This window comes from Somniosus microcephalus, chromosome 8, assembly GCF_052327205.1.
Source record: "Somniosus microcephalus isolate GS21.2 chromosome 8, FLI_Smic_1.0, whole genome shotgun sequence".
NCBI classification, from domain to species: domain Eukaryota; kingdom Metazoa; phylum Chordata; class Chondrichthyes; order Squaliformes; family Somniosidae; genus Somniosus; species Somniosus microcephalus.
Window position 1 is genome coordinate 194,998,923 of NC_140994.1, and position 22,054 is coordinate 195,020,976.

A 22,054-nucleotide genomic window follows, 5' to 3' on the forward strand; every position below is an offset into this window, starting at 1 on the left:
TAGCATTCACAACAAAATAGATGAATTAATAGCGCAGATAGAAATGAACAAGTTTGATCGAATAGCCATAACAGACGTGGTTGCAACGTGGCCAAGGTTGGGAACTAAATATTCCAGGATACTTAACTTTTAGAAGAGATAGGCCAAATGGAAAAGGAGGGGGGGGGGTAGCCCTAATAAAGGATGGGATAAAGACAGTAGAAAGAGGATCTTGGCTCCAAAAATCAAGAAGTAGAATCAGTTTGGGTGGCGCCAAGAAACAGCAAGGGGCAGAAAACATTGGTGGGAGTTTATAGGCTGCCAAACAGTAGTTGTAATGTAGGGCAGAGTATAAATCAGGAAATTAGAAGTGCATGTAACAAGGGTAATACAGTGATCATGGAGGACTTTAATCTACATATAGACTGGGCAAATCAAATTTGCAGTAATAGTGTGGAGGACAAATTCATGGAATGTATGCAAGATAGTTTTCTAGATCAGTATGTTGAGTAACCAACTAGAACAGGCTATTTTAGATCTAGTATTGTGCAATGAGAGGGTTAATTAATAACCTTGTAGTAAAGGGGTCTTTAGGGAAGAGTGACCATAATATGATAGAATTTTATATTCAGTTTGAAAGTGATTTAGTTAAATCCGAAACTAGGGTCTTCAATCTAAACCAAGCAAACCACGTAGGTATGAGGAGCGAGTTGGCTACGGTAGATTGGGAAACTACATATTAAAAGGTATGACGGTAGACAGTAGACAATCAATGGCCAGCATTTAAAGAATTAATACATAATTTGCAACAAATATACATTCCTTTTTAAGGCACAAAAACCCCACAGGAAAAGTGGTCCAACCGGGGCTAACGAAGTTAAAGATAGTATTAGATCAAAGGAAGAAGCTTATAATGTTGCCAAAAATAGTAAGCCTGAGGATTTTAGAATTCTGCAAAGGAGAACCAAGAAATTGACAAAGGAAGAGACAATAGAATGAGAGTAAACTAGCAAGAGATGTAAAAACAGACAGTAAAAGCTTCTATAGGTATGTAAAAAGGAAAAGATTAGTGAAAGTAAATGTGGGTCCCTTACAGGCTGAGACAGGAGGTTATAATGGGGAATAAGGAAATGACAGAGAAATTAAACAAATACTCGGCTTTTTTTTTTCCAAGCCCTGAGGACGCGGGCGTGGAGGTGGGACAGCTGGTAAACTGAGAAATTGGGGGCGGATGGCAAACCCGTCCCCATCCTGCCTCCGTGCTCATTTGCCAGGAGGCGGGAAGATGTGCAGCTTCGGGTCCCATCTCCTGGAGGCAGGAAAGGCATTTAATCCTTTTAACTGCCTGTTAGCAGAAAAAAGGATTAGTGCCATTTTACCGTCATGGGGGAAGGCTTCCCGACCTCTGAGAACCCCGCCGGGTTGGAGGAGACGTGGAGGTGGTCGGAGGCACCTGGAAGTAAGATGTAGAGGTGAGTGATGGGTGCAAGTGTGGAGTGGCAAGTATGCATGGTGAGTGAGTTTAAAAAAAAAAAAAAAAAAAGTGTTCACTTACCTTGTTTTCCTTCCATAGCCTTTAGCTGCGGAGGATTGGGAGAGCCGACATCCGGCTGATGGACCCTCCGATCCATCAGACATCTGAAATTTACAAATTTGCAATGTTTGATGAGTCCTCACCTCAAAGACTCATCAAACTAAAGAGAATGTCAGTGTTTGACAGCTTCACAGAGCTGTCAAACGCTGTCATTTGTTCTTTCAAGAAGTCTTGACAGCACGTCCGACAGAGCGCGTCAGTGACTTCTTCCCTAATTGGCCTGTTGAGCCCCCAGGGTGGGCTTAACAAGCTCAATCAGGGGAAAATACCTCTGGTCAGGCGAGGATGGAGGCAGGACATTGACACGACAAGCGGCAGTCCCACCTCCAACTTTCCTCCATTCACAAAATTCAGCCCTTTGTGTCTGTCTTCACGGAAGAAGACACAACAAACTTCCCAAAAATAGTGGAGAACTAAGGCTCTAGCGAGAACGAGGAACTGAAAGAAACTAGTATTAGTAAAAAAAAAAAAAAAAAAAGTACTGGAGAAATTAATGGGACTGAAAGCTGATAAATCTCCTGGGCCTGATGGCCTACATCCTAGGGTTTTGAAAGAGGTGGCTATATAGATAGTGGATGCATTGGTTGTGGTTTTCTAAAATTCCAGAGGTTCTGGAACAGTTCCCATGGATGGGAAGGAAGCAAATGTAACCCCACTATTTAAGAAAGGAGGGAGAGAGAAAACGGGGAACTACAGACTAATTAGCCTGACATCGGTAGTAGGGAAAATGTTAGAATCTGTTAAGGAGGTGGTAACAGGGCATTTGGAAAATAATAGGATTGGGCAGAGTCAACATGGATTTATGAAAGGGAAATTGTGATTGACAAATCTATTAGAGTATTTTAAGGTTGTAACTAGCAGAATAGATAAGGGGGAACAAGTGGATGTGGTGTATTTGGATTTTCAGAAGGCATTCGATAAGGTGCCTCAAGAGGTTATTAAACAAAATTAGGGCTTGTGTGATGGGGGTAATATACTAGCATGGATTGAGGATTGGTTAATGGACAGAAAACAGAGTAGGAATAAACGGGTAATTTTCGGGTTGGCAGGCTGTAACTAGTGGGGTACCGCAAGGATCAGTGCTTGGGCCTCAGCTATTCACAATAAATATCAATGATTTGGATGAGGGGACCAAATGTAATATATCCAAGTTTGCTGATGATTCAAAGCTGGGTGGGAATGTAAGTTGTGAGGATGCAGGGAGGCTTCAAGGGGATATAGACAGGCTAAGTGAGTGGGCAAGGACATGGCAAATGGAATATAATGAGGAGAAATGTGAAGTTATCCACTTTGGTAGGAAAAATAGAAAAGCAGTATTTTTTAAATGGTGAGAGATTGGGAAATGTTGGTGTTCAGAGGGACCTGGGTGTAACTACTGTGAGATTACCAGCAGTGCATCGTGCAGGTCTGTGCCCATCTTCCTGGCAGCCGCCACAACACTTTTATATTGTGCCAATCCTCTATACCTGCCAATCTTTGCTCCTGCACAGCAAGTGAGAGGCTGGCTGCTTGGCACAAGGACTATCCCCTGACTCCCCTCAGGAACCCACACTCGGGTTGGACTACTTATATAGGATTACAGCGGATATACAGCACTGAAACAGGCCATTCGGCCCAACCAGTCTATGCCAGTGTTTATGCTCCACTCAGTCAGATACGGGGGAATATATAATGGGAAATAAGGAAATGGCAGATCAACTAAATGCATACTTTGGGTCAGTCTTTACGAAGGAAGACACAAAAAACCTCCCTGGGATATCGGGAAAAATAGGGACATTGGCAAAGGAGGAACTGACGCAAATCAATATCTCTAAGGATATGGTGTTAAGGAAGCTAAAGGGATTGAAGGTGGACAAATCCCCAGGGCCTGATAACATGCATCCTAGGGTACTGAAGGAGGTGGCCCTAGAGATAGCGGATGCACTAAGGATGATTTTTCAGAATTCATTAGACTCGGGAACAGTGCCGATGGATTGGAGGGTAGCTAACGTTACCCCACTATTCAAAAAGGGGGGTAGGGAAAAAGCAGGTAATTACAGACCTGTAAGCCTTACATCAGTTGTGGGCAAAATGCTGGAGTCCATCATTAAGGATGAAATAGCGGAGCACTTAGCAAATGGGGACAGGATAGGACAGAGTCAACATGGATTTACAAAGGGTAAATCGTGCTTGACTAATCTATTGGAATTTTTTGAGGGAGTAACTGGTAGAATAGATGGGGGAGAGCCAGTAGATGTGGTGTACCTGGACTTCCAAAAGGCCTTCAATAAGGTCCCACATAAAAGATTAGCATGGAAAATTGAGGCTCATGGGATAAAGGGGAAAGTTTTGGCGTGGATAGGGAACTGGCTGTCAGATAGAAAACAGAGAGTTGGAATAAACGGCTCATTTTCTGAATGGCAGGCAGTAACAAGTGGGGTACCACAGGGATCTGTCCTGGGCCCCCAGCTGTTCACAATTTACATTAATGACCTGGATCAGGGAGTCGGATGCAGCATTTCCAAATTTGCAGACGACACTAAACTAGGAGGGGGGGTGGGCTCAGAGGAAGAGACCAGGAAGCTCCAGAGCGATTTGGACAGACTGGGCGATTGGGCGGATAAATGGCAGATGCACTATAATGTGGACAAGTGCGAAGTTATCCACCTTGGGTGCAGGAACGGGAGGGCAAATTATTATTTAAATGGCAATAGATTGGGAGAGGGGGAAGTACAGAGAGACCTGGGTGTTCTTGTACACCAGTCACTGAAGGCGAGCATGCAGGTGCAACAGGCGGTCAAGAAGGCAAACGGTATGCTGGCCTTCATAGCAAAAGGGTTAGAATACAGGAACAGGGATACCTTGCTGCAGCTGTACAGGGCACTGGTGAGACCACACCTCGAGTACTGTGTACAGTTTTGGTCGCCTCATCTGAGGAAGGATGTTCTTGCCATGGAGGGGGTGCAGCGGCGATATACCAGGAATGGCGGGAATGACCTATGAGGAGAGACTATGTAGTTTAGGGATGTACACACTGGAGTTTAGAAGATTGAGAGGGGACCTCATAGAAGTGTATAAAATTCTGACAGGTCTAGACAGACTGGATGCAGAAGGAATGTTTCCCTTGGCGGGTGAGAACAGAACTAGAGGACATAATTTAAGGATAAGGGCTAAACCATTTAGGACAGAGATGAGGGGGAATTTCTTCACTCAGAGAGTGGTGAACCTGTGGAACTCATTGCCACAGAGGGCAGTGTACGCCAGCTCATTAAATATATTTAAGAGGGAATTAGATATATTTCTACGGGCAAAAGGGGTTAAGGGTTACGGAGAGAAGGCGGGGACGGGATACTGAATTAAAGGATCAGCCATGATCTCATCGAATGGCGGAGCAGGCACGAAGGGCCGAATGGCCTACTCCTGCTCCTATCTTCTATGTATCTAAGTCTTTCCTCATTGGGAAATGTTGGTGTTCAGAGGGACCTTGTACATGATTCACTAAAATATAATATGCAGGTACAGTAAGCAATTAGAAAAGCAAATGGTATGTTGGCCTTTATTACAAGAGGATTTGAGTGAGTAAAGACATCTTGCTGCAATTATATAGGGCCCTGGTGAGACCACACCTGGAGTATTGTGTACAGTTTTGGTCCCCTTACCTAAGGAAGGATATACTTGCCATAGAGGAAGTGCAAAAAAGGTTCACCAGACTGGTTCCTGGGATGGGGGGATTGTCCTGAGAGGAGAGATTGAGTAGACTAGGCCTATATTCTCTGGAGTTTAGAAGAATGAGAGGTGATCTTATTGAAACATACAAAATTCTTAAGGGATTGACTGGGTAGATGCAAGGTGGATGTTTCCCCTGGCTGGGGAGTCAAGAACCAGGGGTTACAGTCTCAGAATAAGGGATCGGCCACTTGGGACTGAGATGAGAAATTTCTTCACTCAGAGGGTGATGAATCTTTAGAATTCTCTACCCCAGAGGGCTGTGGAGGCTCAGTCGTTGAGTATATTCAAGACAGAGATCGATAGATATTTGAATATCGAGGGATATGGGGATAGTGCAGGAAAGTGGAGATGAGGAAGATCAGCCATGATCTTATTGAATGGCGGAGCTGGCTCGAAGGGCCAACTGGCCTACTCCTGCTCCTATCTTATGTTTAAGATTTGACCTAATAAAGGGTTTTAAGATAGGTTTTGATAAAGAAAAACTCTTCCCTCTGGTGAGTTGGTTAATAACCAGAGGTGATAAATTTAAAATCATTGGCAAAAGATCTAGATGGGAGATGAGATCTCTTCAGAGTTGTCAGGATCTGGAATGCTCCATCTGAAAAGATGCTGCAAGTGGATTACATAAAAAATTTAAAGTTGGTCAGATACTTGAGGATGAGGAACTTGTAGGGTTACAGACAAAAAGTGGGGTGTGGGACTAAGCACGACCGGTCTTTCAAATAACCAGCACAGGCACATGTGCCGAATTACCACCTCCTGTGCTGCAAGTCTCTAAGACAGGAAGCTTTAATGCGTTGAGTATATGTGGCAAGTACATTTTTCATCAACTAACATATTTTGGTTTCGTCGGAGAACAATAATTTTCATTGACTTGACAAACTTGAAATGCATGTATTCATAATTTGCGCCACAAGTGCCAAGCAATGACCATCTCTAACAAGCGAAAGTCTAACCACCGCCCCTTGACATTCAACGGCATTACCATCGCTGAATCCCCATCAACAACATCTTGGGGGGGTCGCCATTGACCAGAAACTTAACTGGACCAGCCACAAAAATACTGTGACAACAAGAGCAGGTCAGAGGCTAGCTATTCTGTGGAGAGTGTCTCACTTCCTGACTCCCCAAAGCCTTTCCACCATCTACAAGTCAGAAGTGTGATGGAATACTCTCCACTTGCCTGGATGAGTGCAGCTCCAACATCACTCAAGCAGCTCGGCACCATCCAGGACAAAGCAGCCCACTTGATTGGCACCCCATCCACCACTGGCGTACCGTGGCTGCAGTGTGCCATCTACAAGAAACACTGCAGCAACTCGCCAAGGCTGCTTCGGCAGCACCTCCCAAACCCGCGACCTCTTCCACCTAGAAGGGCAGCAGGCGCCTGGGAACACCACCACCTCCAAGTCACACACCAAACCTGACTTGGAAGTATATCACTGTTCCTTCATCGTCGCTCGGTCAAAAACCTGGAACTCCCTCCCTAATAGCACTGGGGGGGTACCTTCACCACACAGACTGCAGCGGTTCAAGAAGGCAGCTCACCACCACCTTCTCGGGCAATTAGGGATGGGCAATAAATGCTGGCTTTGCCAGCGACGGCCACATCCCATGAACGATTTTTCAAAAATTACTCATTAGATTTTAGTTCGGTTGGTGGTTGGGGCACCACAATTGGCCTCGGCAGCCCTAGGCTAAAAGGAGGGAAAAGTCACATGATTGTTGCCTAGTGACATCTTTTGAGAAGTGTGGGAGGTTAGATGCTGTGAGGGCGGGGTTGGGTTCAATTATGATGAAATAGGCTGCTGACACTAATTTTCCAAAGACTCATGAATTGTTACTTAAGCCAAACATTGGATGACTGCTTGATTTCTGTGGAACCATGATCTAGCATGTATTGCCAAAGTAGAGGAGAGAATATAGGGTTTTTTTAATAAATAAAAAAAAAATTTGCTCATTATTATCAAGGAAACAATTAACTTTTTAGAAGTGCCTATCTTAAAGTTAAAACTCACTGCCATGCTGACCTAAAGATCAAAGATTCATTTCCCACTCTGAGTTAGTTGATTCAGCTAAGTTGGCAATTGGGGAACTTTCCTACCGTCTGCTGAGTAAATGATTACTAAGCCATGCTGACCAAAAGATCCATTCAGTTCCCACTCTGAGTTAGCTGATTCAGCCAAGGCAGCAATTGGGGAACTATCAATGTTGTTTGCTCTTGGAGTGTGAAAAATTAGCTGGAGTTCCTGCTTTTAATCACCACTTGCTGCAAAGTGAACATACATATTTAGGGTGATGAAAAGATTGAACTTGGTTGCAATGCCCTCCACAACTGAATAGCCTGCTGATACTCATTGGTTCCTGTTTAAGAATGGTTACCTAAGTGAGGGACTGGTGGTCTGCCAGCTCCCAATGAGTAATTCCTCCCACCCCGCTTCCTGTAAGGACTCTGTTCCATTCTCCCAGTTTCTCCATCTCTGCTGCATCTGTTCTGACGATGCCACCTTCCATACTAGTGCTTCCGGTAGTCTTCCTTTTTCCTCAACCGAGGATTCCCCTCTACCGTGGTTGACGTGGCCCTCAACCGTGTCCGTTCCATTTCCCGCACTTCTGCTCTCGCCCCTTCCCCTCTCCCAGAACCATGATAGGGTTTCCCTTGTCCTCGCCTTTCACCCCACCAGCCGCCACATTGAACGGATCATCCTGCACATTTCCGCCACCTCCAGCGTGAACCCACCACCAAACACATCTTCCTCCTCCCCCTTCAGCATTCCGAAGGGACCGGTCCCTCCACGACACCCTGGTCCGCTCCTCTATCGCCCCCAACACCGCTTCCCCTTCGCCCGGCACCTTCCCATGCAAGCGCAGGAGATACAACACCTGCCCTTTTACCTCCTCCCTTCCCACCGTCCAGGGCCCCAAACACCCCTTCCAGGTGAAACAGCAATTTACTTGTACTTCTTACCATTTAGTATACTGTATTCGCTGCTCACGATGCGGTCTCCTCTACATTGGGGAGACCAAACACCGATTAGGTGTCCGCTTTGTGGAACACCTCCGTTCAGTCCACAAGTGTGACCCCTGAGCTTCCAGTCGCCTGTCACTTTAAATTCTTCCTTCAGCTGTGGCTCAGTGGGTAGCACCCTCGCCTCTGAGTCCGAAGGTTGTGGGTTCAAGTCCCGCTCCAGGGACTTGAGCACATAAAGCTAGGCTGACACGCCAATGCAGTACTGAGGGAGTGCTGCTCTATCGGAGGTGCCATCTTTTGGATGAGATGTTAAACCGAGTTCCCGTCTGCTCTTTCAGGCGGACGTAAAAGATCCCATGGCACTATTTCGAAGAAGAGCAGGGGAGTTATCCCCAGTGTCCTGGCCAATATTTATCCCTCAACCCTTATCTGGTCATTATCACACTGCTGTTTGTGGGACCTTGCTGTGTGCAAATTGGCTGCCGCGTTTCCCACATTACAACAGTGACTGCACTTCAAAAGTACTTCATTGGCTGTAAAGCACTTTGAGATGTCCGGTGGTTGTGAAAGACGCTATATAAATGCAAGTCTTTTTTCTTTCTCTGATCTCTCTGTCCTTGGCCTCTTGCACTGTTTCAGCGAAGCTCAACGTAAGCTCAAGCAACGGCACCTCTTTCTATTGGGCACTTTGCAGCCTTCTGGACTTAACATAGAGTTCAACAATTTCAGACTATAATTTGTCCCCTGTATTTCATTTTTTTCTCTCATTTCCTCACATGGTAGCTGTAGATGTTGCTGCCATCATCATTCACACATCATCTAGAGCCATCTTTCATTTCTTAACTTGTCCCATTACACCTCCTTTTGCCTTGCACTATCATCCCTTTTATCAGTCAATCTCTCCTTCCTTCCATCCTATCACAGACCTTCCCTTTGTTCTTTCCCTCCCCTGCCCCTGCTTAAAAATCTCTCTTCCCTAACCTTTTCCAGTTCTGACGAAGGGATTGACCCGAAACGTTGACTGTTTCTCTCTCCTCGATGCTGCCTGAACTGCTGAGTGTTTCCAGCATTTTCTGCTATTATTCCCAATGAATAATTGTCCAGGTCCTTAACTTAGATACTTGGTTTATGTTTTCTGGCATATTGCAGTCTCTCACTGGCCCGTCTCAAGGAATCATACAGCACAGAAAGAGGCCATTCGGTCCAGCGTGCCTGTGCTGGATCTTTGAAACCACTATCCAGTTAGTCCCATTCCCCGCTCTTTCCCCATAGCTTTGCAATTTTTTATTTATCAGAGATGTATCCAATTCCCTTTTTAAAAGTTACTATTGAATCTGCCCTTTCAGGCAGTGCATTTCAGTTCATTGTAATTCGCTGCATTAAAAAATTCTCTTCATCTCCCCTCTGGTTCTCGACCTTGCTGCCAGTGGAAACTGCTTCTCATTATTTACTCTTATCAAAAGCCTTCATAATTTTGAACACCTATCAAATCTCCTCTTAACCTTCTCTGCTCCAAGGAGAATAATCTCAGCTTCTCTAGTCTCGCCATATAAAGTCTCTCATTCCTGGTGTAATTCTAGTAAATCTCTGCACCTTCTCCAAGGCCTTGACATCCTACCTAGTGTGGTGCCCAAAATTGGAAATAATACTACAGCTGAGCCTAACTAGTGATTTGTAAAGGTTTAAGTTAACTTCCTTGCTTTTGTACTTTTAAGCCTCTGTTTATAAAACCCAGGATCTGATGTGCTTTTTTTTTTTTCAGCCTTATCAACTTGTTCTGCCACCTTAATGTGTTCTCTGAACTCAACAGAAATTTCACCCCATGAAAATGTACAGCCCTACTAATGGCCTGCCAGTCAGAACACTATGGGCAGTATCATGCCTATAGATTTTTATCCTCGTTGGTGAATTCCTGATCTAGCTGTAACCCGATAGCTGCTAGTGGCACAGTAATTGGTCTTTGTGCTCAGGAAGAGGAGATGAAAATTGGTCAGGGTTCATGCTCCTGAACATTGACCATTGATTTCTCTTGGAAAGTACACATTTGTGGATGTTGGGTGAGAACAGGATTGGCTTAATTGAGATACCCCCAACTGTGAATCTCCCATCATCAAATAGCCTGCCAACGTGCTGTCTTGGCTCACAGCAAAGAATGATTACTCTCATTTGCAGAGTAAAGGGCGAGGGGTGGGAATATACAAATGCTCCATGAGTAGGTACTTCACCACTCCTACTTCTAGCTATACCTCCTAGTGTCTGGCATCAGTGTAGCGAAGTCTGAGAGCACATTTTCTTGGATCAGTTAGATGGTTTCCAGAAGAAGATGCGGGGGGGGGGGGGGGGGGGGGGGGGGAAAGAGAGGAAAGAAGAGGGCAGTAAAAATTAGCAACTGTCATGGTCAACTTACTACAGTAACTTCTGTTTGTGTGCTACAACTGCTTACTACTGAGATTACAGCCTCGCCATCACTGTTGACCTCTTTCCGACATTTTTATCAGGTGAACAGGCAAGATTCTGAAGTAGAGCTGGAAACATACAGACAGAGTCGTCAAGGTCTAGACGAAATGTACAATGAAGTCTGGAAGCAACTGAAAGAAGAGAAACAATTTCGAATGGTAAATGTTTATAAATTATAATTGGGCTCTATTTTGAATCAGGAAGTGGCTAATGTAAAAACAGTGGGTATTAAAGTTGTGAAACTTTTGAATATTAGAGAAAATATGAATTTAAGTTGTGTATTTAAGAAGTACAGCCTTTAAAAATAATTAATTTGTAAAAATGATTGACCTAGACTTAACACAACATTTGTTTAGGTAGATATCATTCTTGGTTCTGATTGGCTATTCTATACAGGAATTCCTATCTGTAACTGCCTCTGAAGAAAAAACAATTTTAGTATGGCCAAAGTCTCACTTAGAAGTGAGAATATAGGTTTGGAAGCTGTTTGCATCTTTCAGTTCAGTTTTAATGATTTGAAGAGGTATGTGTAATTTCTACTCAGGAACTGGAGAAAGAACTGGAACTACAGGTGAGCTTGAAGCAAGAAATGGAAATAGCCATGAAGCTACTAGAGAAGGACACTCATGAGAAGCAGGATACACTAGTAGCTCTCCGACAACAGCTGGAAGAAGTCAAGGCCATCAACTTGCAGATGTTTCACAAAGCTAAGGTAAAGAATTAAGGGAGATACAACTTATACTGGCATTCCTTACTTAGCAAGTAATTTTTGAGGATATAGAGTGTGGGATACAGTTAATCATATCGCCATGTGTCTCATTCACAATCAGAACTATGACTGGGTAGGACAGTAGCCTCGAACCATAAGTTTACTTCATATCTGTAGTTCTTTGCTACCCCCCTGCTGCTCACTCAATAACCATTTTAAAATAATGACCCCCCTCATCATTGATCCCAACCAAAGGAAGTAACCTTTCCATGTTAATCCTGTCAAAACACTTTTTTAATCTTCTATTTAATATCTCTTGGGCTTCTCTGCCAGTGGAAATAGTTGTGGCATCTCAAGCAAAATACTGTGGATGCTGCAAATCTGAAATACAAACACAAAATGCTGAAAATACTCAGTAGCTCAGGTAGCGTCTATGGAGAGTGAAACGGTTAACATTTCAGGTCGATGACCTTTTGTCAACATCTCTCTCCAGAGATGCTGCTTTAAGTACTTCTAGCATTTTCTGTTTTTAATTGTGGCACAATTGTGGCATCTGCTCGTAATTATAGTTTCTTATCCCTGGTATGCTCTCTGACTTCAATGTCTATTCTATAATAGCATGCCAAAAACTGCACATAGTACTCTTAACTGTGGCTTAGCTCCTGCCTGTATAGATTTATTACAAAATTTCACATTATCTTTACACAAGTAATAATTAAGGAATTGTGTAATGAAGGACTTTGTCACAAATGTCAGTGAGCGGGGCAGGTGATGAACCAAGGAGATCTAGCTGAGGCTGTTGGTAGGTTTTCAGTGGGACATGGTGGGGAGAACAGATGTGACTGGGGCAAAAGCAAAATACTGCAGATGCTGGAAATCTGAAATAAAAACAGGAAATGCTGGAAATACTCAGGTCAGGCAGCATCTGTGGAGAGAGAAACAGTTAATGTTTCAGGTTGATAATACCTATCAATTCGTCCAATAAAAAGCGACGAGTTAGGAACGTAACTAAAGGTTTTTATTGACTAAATAACACAGCCCACCCTCGTGGGTGATCGGGTCCAACAAGGAGGAATACCAGCCAGTCGACTACCTTTATACCTGGGCAGGTAGGTGGAGCCATGGGCGGAGTCGGAGGTGGTCAGCCCAGGTATAACAGCGCGACAAGAGGCGACCTCGTATAGTGATACAACAGTGATAACAATACAACAGTGATAACTATAGTGTAACGATAGTGAACGATAAAAGTGGTTTACCACATTCACCCCTTGTTTAGATTTGAGTCCGGCGGGGTGAAGTGTACTACCAGTTCTGGTATGTCAGTCTGTCCGGAGGCCTCGTAAGCCTCTCCGATCGTCGCAGCGGCGGTGCTGCATTATCCGGTGTTAATGCTGGTGTCTGTGTGGTCGGCGAAGGCTCGTGGGGTTCCGGCATGCCGTCTACCTGGGCTGGAATTGGGGGGGGGGGTGGCGCTAGTAAAGGTGGTGTCTCCGGAGTGCCCGAGGGTGCGAGGTCTCGTAAGGAGACAGTGTCCTCCCGCCCGTCTGGGTAAGCCACGTAGGCGTACTGGGGGTTGGCGTGCAGGAGGTTCACCCTCTCGACCAGGGGGTCCGTTTTATGGGCCCTCACGTGCTTTCGCAGCAAGACGGGCCCCGGAGAGGTCAGCCAGGTTGGTAGTGGTTCCCGTAGTCGACTTCCTGGGGAAAACAAACATTCGTTCATGGGGGGTGGCGTTAACGGCAGTGCAAAGTAGTGACCGGATGGAGTGCAGCGCTGTCGGGAGGACTTCCTGCCAGCGGGAGGTTGGGAGGCCCTTAGACTTTAAGGCTAAGAGGACGGCCTTCCATACCGTCGCGTTCTCTCTTTCCACCTGTCCGTTCCCTCGGGGGTTGTAGCTGGTGGTCCTACTTGCTGCAATACCTCTCGCTAGTAGGAACTGACGGAGTTCCTCACTCATGAAGGAGGAGCCCCGGTCACTATGTATATAGTTCGGGAACCCGAACAAGGCGAAGAGGTCGTTCAGGCACTTGATGACCGTGGTACTGGTCATGTCTGGGCAGGGGAAGGCAAAAGGGAAACGGGAGTACTCATCAACGATGTTGAGGAAGTACACATTGCGGTCAGATGACGGTAGAGGCCCCTTAAAGTCGATGCTCAGGCGCTCGAAGGGGCGGGTGGCCTTGATCAGGCTTGCTCTGTCCGGCCTATAGAAGTGCGGTTTGCACTCGGCGCAGGTCTGGCAGTTCCTGGTCATGGTCCTGACCTCCTCGATGGAGTAGGTCAGGTTGCGGGCCTTAATGAAATGGTAAAGTCTGGTGACCCCGGGGTGGCAGAGGTCATTGTGGAGGGTCTGAAGTCTATCAATATGCGCGCTGGCGCATGTAATTCGTGAAAGAGCATCAGGGGGTTCGTTCAGCTTACCTGGCCGGTACAAGATATCATAATCGTAGGTGGATAGCTCGATTCTCCACCTCAAGATCTTGTCATTCTTGATTTTGCCCCTCAGCTTGTTATTAAACATGAAAGCAACCGAACGTTGGTCGGTGAGGAGGGTAAATCGTTTGCCTGCCAGGTAATGCCTCCAGCGCCGTACCGCCTCCACAATTGCCTGGGCTTCTCGACCGACGAGTGTCGGATCTCGGGGCCCTGTAGGGTCCTTGAGAAGAAGGCCACCGGCCTCCCCTCCTGGTTAAGGGTAGCGGCTAGGGCGAAGCCGGATGCATCGCTCTCCACTTGGAAGGGGATGGACTCATCCACTGCGTGCATTGTGGCCTTGGCTATGTCTCCCTTGATGAGGGAGAAGGCCGCGCACGCTTCCTCCGTGAGGGGGAAGGATGTGGACTTCATGAGGGGTCTGGCTTTGTCCGCATAATTGGGCACCCATTGGGCATAGTAGGCGAAGAGCCCCAGGGTTCTCTTGTGCCTTAGGGCAGTGGGGGAGGGGTAGCTCCATGAGGGGGCGCATTCTTTCGGGGTCGGGGCCGATGAGTCCGTTCTCTACTACACAGCCAAGGATGGCAAGGCGCGAGGTGTTAAACACACATTTCTCCTTATTGTAGGTGAGGTTCAGCCGTTGGGCCGTACGGAGGAATTTCTCCAGATTCACGTCATGGTCCTGCCGGTCGCGGCCGCAGATGGTGACGTTATCTAGATAGGGGAATGTGGCCTGCAGTCCGTTCTGGTCAACCACCCGGTCCATCTCCCTTTGGAAGACCGAGACCCCGTTGGTGACACCGAAGGGGACCCTAAGGAAGTGGTATAGGCGCCCATTCGCCTCGAAGGCGGTGTACTGGCGGTCCTCGGGGTGGATAGGGAGTTGGTGGTAGGCCGACTTAAGGTCGATGGTCGAGAATACGCGGTATTGTGCAATCTGATTGACCATGTCAGATATGCGGGGAAGTGGGTATGCGTCCAGCTGGGTGTATCTGTTTATGGTCTGGCTGTAGTCGATGACCAGGCGATTTTTATCGCCGGTCTTAACGACCACGACCTGGGCACGCCAGGGGCTGTTGCTCCCCTCGATAATGCCCTCTTTCAGGAGGCGCCGCACTTCAGAGCTAATGAAGGCTCTGTCCCCAGCGCTGTACCGCCTGCTCTTGGTAGCGACGGGTTTGCAGTCGGGGGTGAGGTTAGCGAACAGGGAAGGTGGCGGCACCTTGAGGGTGGATAGGCTGCAGGTGTTACGCGGTGGGCGGTTTAACATTCGCTGGTTGTCGACTGTGAGTGGGGGGGAGGGGTCCACCGTATGCTAGGGTTACACTTTGGAGGTGGGATTGGAAGTCCAGCCCTAGTAGGACGGCAGCACAGAGCTGGGGGAGGATGAGGAGTTTAAAATTTTTATACTCCGTACCCTTAACCGACAAGGTCACAACACAGTAGCCGCTAATGTCCGTGGCGTGGGACCTCGATGCCATCGAGATTCGGTTGCGCGTTGGCAGGACAGGGAGGGAATAGTGGCTCACCGTGTCTGGGTGGATGAAGCTCTCCGTGCTTCCGCTGTCGAACAGGCAGGTCGTGGCGTGGCCGTTTACTTTGATGTCCATCATCGACTTGGACAGGTGGTGTGGGCGGGCTTGATCCAGAGTGACGGAGGCTAGTGTGTAGGTAAGCGAGTCGTTGTCGCCTGCAGGCGAGGCGGTCGTCGGGTCCGGGGGCCCGGTGGCAGTCGGGCGTGGTGGGTAAAATGGTGTCTCCCACGAGGTAGGACAAAATGGCGGAGAAGATGGCTGCCCCCATAACTCACGAGGCACTATTGGGGTCGGTTGCCTTGATCAAAGATGGCCACCCCCATGACTCACGTGTGGGGATGCTGGCCTCCGTTGCCTTGAAAGAAGATGGCCGCCCCCACAGTTCGCATGAGGCACTGCTGGCCTCTGAAGATCTGCTCCTGCAGGCCTTAGAGAAGTGGCCTTTCTTCCTGCAGGTTGAGCAGGTAGAGTTCCTGGCTGGGCAGCGCGACCTCGGGTGCTTCTCCTGGCCGCAAAAGAAGCAGCCGGCGGCCCGATCGCGGGTGCCCGATGTCGGAGCCGGTGGCGGTCCCGGTCGGGTCCGGGACGCCAACGCTGAGGTAGGTCCCGGGGGCGGCGCTGCGAAGGGTATTGCGGTAGGGGTCAGGCCCGAGTCCCAGGGTCGCGAGCAGTACCTGGAAAACGCCTCCTGGTCCTGATGGGCCACCTCTAGGGAGAGAGCGAGGGCTTCAGCTTTGTCCAGGTCGAGGTCTTTAGCTTCAAGCAGTCTTTGCCGCGAGTAGTCGGACCGTAGGCCTTTCACAAAGGCATCGCGGATATTATCTTCCGTATTTTCAACAGCCGTCACCACTTTAAAGTCACAGTTCCTGCCGAGTGCTCTTAGCGCCCGTAAAAATTCAGCTACAGACTCTCCTGGCTGTTGCGGGCGGGATCTTAGGTGCCTGGTGTACATGTAATTTACCGGGCTCCGGTACTGCTGTTTCAGTAGGTTGATAGCGGCCTCGTATGTAGTCGTGTCCTGGATGAGTGCGTATACTCTCGGGCTCGCTTGGGCGTTCAGAACTCTTAGTTTGGATCTCTGAGGGACGCCGGATTCTTCCAGGTAGGATTCGAAGCAGTCCAGCCAGTGTTTGAAGTTGAGGGCTGAGTTTGCTGCCTGTGGGTTTAGATCCAGGTACGGTGGTTTGAGGGCTTGCAGCCAAGCCGGCTGGTGTGGCTGGCGTAGCCCGGTGTCTGAAAGCTGCTGTGGCTGTGCTTCTGGCTGGCCAGTAGTAGACATCTTTAAAATTTAGTCAATAAAATTGATATACCTATCAATTCGTCCAATAAAAAGCGACGAGTTAGGAACGTAACTAAAGGTTTTTATTGACTAAATAACACAGCCCACCCTCGTGGGTGATCGGGTCCAACAAGGAGGAATACCAGCCAGTCGACTACCTTTATACCTGGGCAGGTAGGTGGAGCCATGGGCGGAGTCTGAGGTGGTCAGCCCAGGTATAACAGGGCGACAAGAGGCGACCTCGTATAGTGAGAGAACAGTGAGAACAATACAACAGTGATAACTATAGTGTAACGATAGTGAACGATAAAAGTGGTTTACCACAATGAACCAAGGAGATCTAGCTGAGGCTGTTGGTAGGTTTTCAGTGGGACATGGTGGGGAGAACAGATGTGACTGGGGCAAAAGCAAAATACTGCAGATGCTGGAAATCTGAAATAAAAACAGGAAATGCTGGAAATACTCAGGTCAGGCAGCATCTGTGGAGAGAGAAACAGTTAATGTTTCAGGTTGATAATCCTTCGTCAGAACTAGAAAAAGCTGGAGATGGAACAGTTTTTTAAGCAAGTGTAGGGGGAGGAAAGAACAAAAGGGAAGGTCTGTGATGGGATGGAATGCAGGAGAGATTAATAGACAAAAGGGATGATGGTGCAAGGCAAAAGGAGGTGGTAATGGGACAAGTTAAGAAATAAAAGATGGCTCTAGATGAAGTGTAAATGGCACTGGCAGAATGAAAGACAGCTGCCATGTGAGGGAAAAAAAGATGGGGGCTGAGGTTATAGTCTGAAATTATTGAACTCGATGTTGAGTCCAGAAGACTGTAAAGTGCCTAATCGAAAGATGAGGTGCTGTTCCTCGAGCTTCATTGGAAAAGTGCAAGAGGACGGTGAGGTCTGAGTGGAGCGGAGAATTAAAATGACAGGCGACCTGAAGCTTGGGGTCACCCTTACAGACTGAACGGAGATGTTCCGCAAAGCGGTCACCCAATCTGCGTTTGGTCTCCCCAATGTAGAGGAGACCGCATAGTGAGCAGCGAATACAGTATACTAAATTGCAAGAAGTAAAAGTAAATTGCTGTTTCACCTGGAAGGAGTATTTGGGGCCCTGGACAGTGGGAAGGGAGGAGGTAAAAGGGCATGTGTTGCATCTCCTGTGCTTGCATGGGAAGGGGTGTTTGGGGTGATCGAGGAGTGAGCCAGGGTGTTGCGGAGGGAGCGGTCCCTTCGGCATGCTGAAAGGGGAGGTGAGGAGATGTGTTTGGTGGTGGGATCACGCTGGAGATAGCAGAGGATGGTGATCCGTTGAATGTGGAGGCTGGTGGGGTGAAAGGTGAGGACAAGAACCCTATTCTGGTTCCAAGGGGAAGGGGTGAGAGCAGAAGTGCAGGAAATAGAACGGACACAGTCAAGGACTGTCAACCACGGTAGAGGGGAATCCTTGGTTGAGGAAAAAGGAAGACATGTCGGAAGCATGAGTATGGAAGGTGGCATTGTCAGAGCAGGTGCAGCGGAAACGGAGAAACTGGGAGAATGGAATAGAGTCCTTACAGGAAGCGGGGTGGGAGGAAGTGTAGTCCAGGTAGCTGTGGGAGTCGGTGGGCTTATAGTGAATGTTTGTCAATAGCCTATCCCCAGAGATGGAGACAGAGAAGTCGAGGAAGGGAAAAGTCGGAGATGGACCATGTGAAGGTGAGGGAAGGGTGGAAATTGGAAGCAAAGTGAATGAAATTTTCTAGTTTAGGGTGAGAGCAGGAAACGGCACTGATACAGTCATCAATGTACCAGAAAGAGGTGAGGGAGGTGACCTGAGTAGGACTGGAACAAAATGTTCCAGATGTGACTGGGGTGCAGACTGGCTTTGGGGTAATGGCTGGGCAATACTGAACAGCAACATGAAGGTGATGGCACTCCTTCCATGAAACACCTACTGCAGAACTCCATCTTCTCTGCTCCCATACTCTTTCCCATTACATAACGGCCCAGAAATTCGGGTCCCAACGCGTGAGTACTCGCGCGTAGGCCCAACGAAAGTGCTGGTTTTGTGCATGCGTGGGAAACCGGCACTTCCGTTCCCCTGAAAGAAGGGTGAGAGGTGGAACGCGTGTGCCAAAGAGGCAGCACGTGCGCATCGAACGTGCCGTTTTTCCAGGAGTGTAAGTCTCCAGCAGTTACTCTTTTAAAAAGCAGGCACAAGGCCTGCTTTTAACAAGGTAAGTGGTGAATTAATTAAAACATTTTTTCCACAGGTTTATTATTTTTAAATACTTTAAAGAAAGTTAAGTTTATTTTTAGCCCTGTTAGAAAATGTAATTTTTTTCAAATTTAAATTATTTAAGTTATTTCATGTAATTTATAGCTATTTTTAAAATGTGATTTAAAAAAAAAAAAAAAAATTATTTGAAGTTTTAGTGATGTTTTGGGACTTATAGTATTTATAGGTTTGACGGCTCTTCCTGTCAAACTTATGAATGAAGCATTTCCTGCTACCATTGGCTCTCCATGGCCCACGTGATCCCAGGGAACGCATCGAACTAACTGCGCCCCTGGGATACGCAAGCACTGCACGCCGGCAGTTGGAGCAGGCCCAGGATCGAAATCCCACGTGGGCCCACAGCACAGTGGCCGGCGCGCAAGGCAAGTGCAGGTCGGGGGCTTGCACCCGCGGGAAGCCCCGACCCGAATTTCTGGGCCACCATCCTCGCTTGTACCCCTGCTGCACTCCCTCATTGCTATTTCCCCTCCTTTTAGCACCCATGTACCTTCTACACCCCAGGGTTTTTTTCCTCTCTAGTATCACCAGTCTGATGTTTAAGCTGGTTTCCCATCACTCAGGTGGGAAACCAGCAATTAGTTATTTAATGCTCGTAGTGCTATAAATACAATATAATGCTATAAGTGCTTTAAAAGACAGATGCCAGTTTCCTAACTTGGTGCTGGGAAAGCAGTGCAGAATCCGGATACAAGCCCTGGGATGAAGGCTGAGACTGTTGTTTGAGCATTGGAAATGGGAGAAATTTGGCAGAGGTGTGAACGGAGAGCATGGGGAGTGATTGGGAATTGAACAAATGGATCTCCAAAGATAGAGGAAGAAAATCTGTTGATGTGAAGTGGCAGTGCTACCTAAATTTCTGGAGGCCTGAAAGGCAAGTGTAACTATAAACTATAAATCCTGTATTTAAAATTGCTTCCTAGATGTTACAGGCATGACTGCCAGGTGTAACAAAATTGAGAGACGTGATTAACTTGAAGTGTACACTTAAAAGCAAGAGTAAGTTATTGGACAAGGTCATTTAAAATTGAAACTTAATCAAACTTTTAGAAAGGTTCTCTTGGCTAACATAAATAAACTACCAATCTGTGTGGTAATTATGAAGTTTTATTGTAAAATGAGTTCAGGTTCTGAATTATTGGAATAACTCTGGATTAGTTCTGGCTAGAGTAACAATCCATTTGAAGGAATGAGTTTGATGGCTCATTCTTGTATTGCAAAATTAAACTAAATGGTACTTCATTTTGATCCAGAAAACCAAAACTTGCTCTGCTTGGCTTTCTTATTTGAAAATCCCTGTAATTCAACCTGGTTTGTATTCCATCATTGCCTACGGTTACTATGTTTCTAACAGTCAGCAGTAGAATCATCATTTTACTAGATATTGGGGGGGAAAAACAGCCTATCACACTTTCTTTTGTTTTCATTTTAACTATTGTCTGTCTTGATGCAACTTTCTGAACTTAATATTTCATGTGAACCATTGCTAAGCTTGCCATTTTATTTTTTGGAAGATTGAAGTATTGTTTAATTACTAATTTGTTTTCTTGGTGGGAGGGGGTGGAATGGGACTAACCACCATATATTGGTTTTGATTTGGATGTTTTTTGAGAAATGTTCCTAAATTAAAGATGAAGTTTGGTATCTGGTGTGTCGACTCATGGTGAAATCTTGCTGCAAGTCTATCAAATTAAGGAGTTCAGGTTCATGCTAGTCTTTTGTAGAGTTTGGCCCTCTTTCCTGTTTACTCTTCTGAAGGCAGTCATTCAGTTAATAAAATGTACCAACTAGTTTGGCCACTGAATTATACATCCCATGAAAGATTCGATCCAAGTCTGTATTGAGTTAGCCATAATCGAAGCTGTGAGCGGGAAAAATTGTATTGGACAGAACTCCTACTCATGATTAGAGGTATTTGTACTGTGGGTGTCCATGGAACTTTATTCAGCATTGAGAACTTGCATCAACACCTTTTTTTAGTTAACCTAGATGAAGGTAAGAAATCAGAAAAGCATTATATAAATGAACTGCATTGCACTGGCAACTACATTAGTCTGCCTTCAGAACTGACAAAACAAAGTTATGGAAACTCCTGAAATTGTTTTGTTGAGAGAAGGAGTAGGGAACAAAATTAAAGTAAGAGGAAATAGATATTGATGCAACGTTCAGTGATGAATTTATGGTCTATTTATAATTTTCTACAAGAGTAGGTACACATTTAAAAGATTGCAAATTGTGAAATAGCTTTAAAATATTATAGATGGCGACCTATGCTTGTTTTTGCTCCTTTTTTGATTGCCTAACTAGAACTCTGACGGGACAGTGCAGCAGAAGACCGAGACGATAAACTCTCTGGAACAAAAGACTAATCAGATGATTGATGCCACAAAGCACATGGAGGACAGGTGCAGTAAATATGGAACACGTTGTATAAAAGTAGAACATTTTATTCACATGCAACATTGGTATATTCAGAGTTGAAATAATACTTCTGGTTCTCCATATTAAATTTGGCTTTGCAGAACTATCTGAAATGTTGGCGCTTTCTTTTCCAAGGAGAATTAGTTACGACTGTTATTGGTAGATTTGGTAATGGGTTGCTGACTTTCCAGTCCAGGAATGACATGTTGTAGAATGTCTGAAAATGAGATTCTAACACAAGTGGAAAAACTCAAAGTTCACTTGCCTAAACTGTGCTAAATTATGGTAAGATATAATTGCACCCTTTTCTGTTATGAAATCAGCCCAGATCAGGGATAAAATTGGGGATCTTGCTGTTCTGGATGGTGCATCATTAGTATTTTAATCTGCCCCACTCTCCGTGCTGAATTCCTGATCTTAGTTGTACTGCTGTAGGTTGTGCAATGTGAATATTGGTTCATTCCCCAAAGGGAGTAGGGAACATGATGGCTCTTCCTGGGTGCACTAATGCATCTTATTAGCTGAGTTAAAGCAGTATTGGTGGATGCCTGGGTACAGAGGCTGACGTTGATGTCAGAGTTCATGTACTCAAAAGGAGTGGTGAAGGAGCTGTTGAAGACCTAAGTGTTAAGCGTTCACAGTTAATGGGTAGGAAATCAGAACCGCATTAATGCCTTTTAAACAAGATATTAACATTGCG

General features: G+C 46.2%; 1 protein-coding gene across 5 annotated transcripts in view; it reads left to right on the forward strand.

Moving 5' to 3' along the window:
• Positions 1-22,054, forward strand: part of rufy1 (RUN and FYVE domain containing 1) — a 67,372-nt gene that overhangs the window by 18,870 nt on the left and 26,448 nt on the right. For 4 of the 5 annotated variants that reach the window (XM_085995490.1, XM_085995487.1, XM_085995489.1 and 1 more), the window contains exons 10-12: positions 10,751-10,867; positions 11,233-11,421; positions 21,241-21,338. In XM_085995490.1, coding sequence (XP_085851616.1) covers positions 10,751-10,867; positions 11,233-11,421; positions 21,241-21,338 — 404 coding nt within the window. The remainder of the gene's footprint in view (positions 1-10,750; positions 10,868-11,232; positions 11,422-21,240; positions 21,339-22,054) is intronic. The other variant, XM_085995486.1, reaches the window with a different exon arrangement.